The sequence below is a fragment of the Trametes versicolor genome, assembly GCF_000271585.1.
Source record: "Trametes versicolor FP-101664 SS1 unplaced genomic scaffold TRAVEscaffold_278, whole genome shotgun sequence".
In the NCBI taxonomy this organism is placed as follows: Eukaryota; Fungi; Basidiomycota; class Agaricomycetes; order Polyporales; family Polyporaceae; genus Trametes; species Trametes versicolor.
In genome coordinates, this window is record NW_007360598.1 from 1 (window position 1) to 2,040 (window position 2,040).

At 57.2% G+C, this 2,040-nt stretch overlaps 1 protein-coding gene across 1 annotated transcript; it reads left to right on the forward strand.

The window, feature by feature from the left end:
• Positions 1–631: 631 nt before the first annotated feature.
• Positions 632–1,606, forward strand: TRAVEDRAFT_54894 (uncharacterized protein; the record flags this gene model as incomplete). Its single annotated transcript, XM_008047818.1, has 2 exons — positions 632–813; positions 1,222–1,606. 2 exons carry the CDS (start codon positions 632–634, stop codon positions 1,604–1,606), a joined length of 567 nt encoding a protein of 188 aa, XP_008046009.1.
• Between the last annotated feature and the right edge of the window lie 434 nt (positions 1,607–2,040).

Genomic DNA, 2,040 nt, shown 5'->3' on the forward strand with positions numbered 1-2,040 from the left:
TACTGCAACCGGGACCGGTCAGCTCGAAAGCGCTCGTTAAACGCCCGTTAAACGCCCTAAACACGCGAGATTCCTGATATCGTCTTCTGACACCCTCTTCGACTAGAATATTATGGCCTAGCGCATTTCATCCTGGTTAGGGTTGAGCTTTCGCGACGACCATCATAGACTTAGACTACGAGGCATCATCATACCATGTCACTGCGTTCCCTTCTCAATGTTAACCTCTTCTCCGGGTCTCGAGTCAAACACTGCACATTGATCTACATTCAACACGGGATGTATCTACTTATGTGACGTCCGCTATTGAACGGGCACCAAGACGCTACAGGTGCGTGCACACTCACATGAGCCTCGCACTGACTACGACCTAGCGGTTGCCCCGGGCGACATGGTGTGCGTTCTAATGTTCCATAGCTTGACGCCAAGGTCCACAGCATACATATCTTGCGGTCCGTGCACTGGCGCCCTGTGTCGACATGAACTACGCTCACAACTTCGTGATTACAGGCCACCCGCGCGCAAAAACAACGCATAAATCCCCCTGCATCGCGCAGGTGCTCTCCAGCATTTGCACACAGGATCGACCCGCAACCCGCAACGACGTCGACGCCACTCGTCGATAGTACCCATGCGACGCCATGCGACGGGCACGACCTCATGCTCTGGTCCAGACTCTGAGCTCCGGTGCCGCATCACACACTCGCAAGGCCATCTTCGGCCAACACATCTCGCATCCAGTGCCCGCGCCGTCTCCGTCCTGCGCCATATCAACATCCCGTTTGGCCAGCACACCAAGGGCCACAGCCGAGGGTGCGTCAGGGAGTGGCTGCAATGGACGTGAACAGACTTATTCGTGTTACGAAGTGTTCGCACGCCTCCGCCCTTATACTGTACCATGAGGTGAGCTCTCTCCAGCAGAATCAAGTTGTGGGCGTTGCTTACCGTTCTAGTCCCTCGGGATTGACTGGGCGATCTGACCTTCCTGACGTGACCGCACACGGCACGGAGAGTAAAGAAGCCGCACGAATAAATCGACGCGATGGCGAGATAGTGAGCCATCCGCATCCTCGGCCGCGCAGAGGCAGCACAACAACACCGCTAGGGGCAGGATGGGCTGTCCTGGAATTCCGCGGCCCGCACGAGCTGTATTGTCACTCTCTGGCGGTCTTGGCTAGGCATGAGGGACCCGCTCCTCAGCTGGCTCTGAGTGCATGAAAGCCTGAGCGCATGGGGTGCCCTGGGGGCAACTGCGCTCTGCAACAACGGCTCCTCGCTCACCGTCCCCGAGTACGCGAGACCCCCAGCATCACGTACTCTGTCGTCGAATCACTTGTCTATGTTCGATTCGACGACAGAGTACATGCCTGGCATCTCGCCATATCTTGACCGCATGGCGATCATATCCAACAGCTCGTTCGCCTTTGTCTCTGTCCTCTGCCGCCCCGGGAGCGCGCAGACGGCGACGACCGTCTCGTCGCAGGAAATGGACCACATTATCGAGGGCGGCCATCTACGGTGCGAACAACTTGCCCGACATGCCACAGTCGACCGTTACCGCACCTGCGACGCTGTGCTCGAACGCGTACATAGCAGCTGGGCGTGAGTCCTGTATCTTCTCCACACACCAGAATCCGACCAGCCAGTCCACTCTCCGGCAGAACAGCCTCCGCTTGCGACGCTGCCTTCATCGCCGCCGTGCAGTAGGTGCGCCGCATGCGCCTCCGCGCGGTGTTGAAACAGATAACGTCCTCAGCAACAAGATTGTCGGTCTACAGCGTAGACGACGATGGCCTGACGGACGTTGCGGTGCTGCAAGCCCCGACGCGCGGATACCTGTTCACTGGCCCAGTGCCTACCGGACGGTAAATACAAGTAGCATGAGCTGCCAGTGATCAAATTAAGTCTCCGAGAGATATGTAGTATAACAAAGCATATTGATTGTATATACGACGTGAGCCATTAATGGAGGTGCTCGGAGTCCTGTACGCCACAACCATGTGGGTACGAGCGCTTTCGAGCTGACCGGTCCCGGTTGCA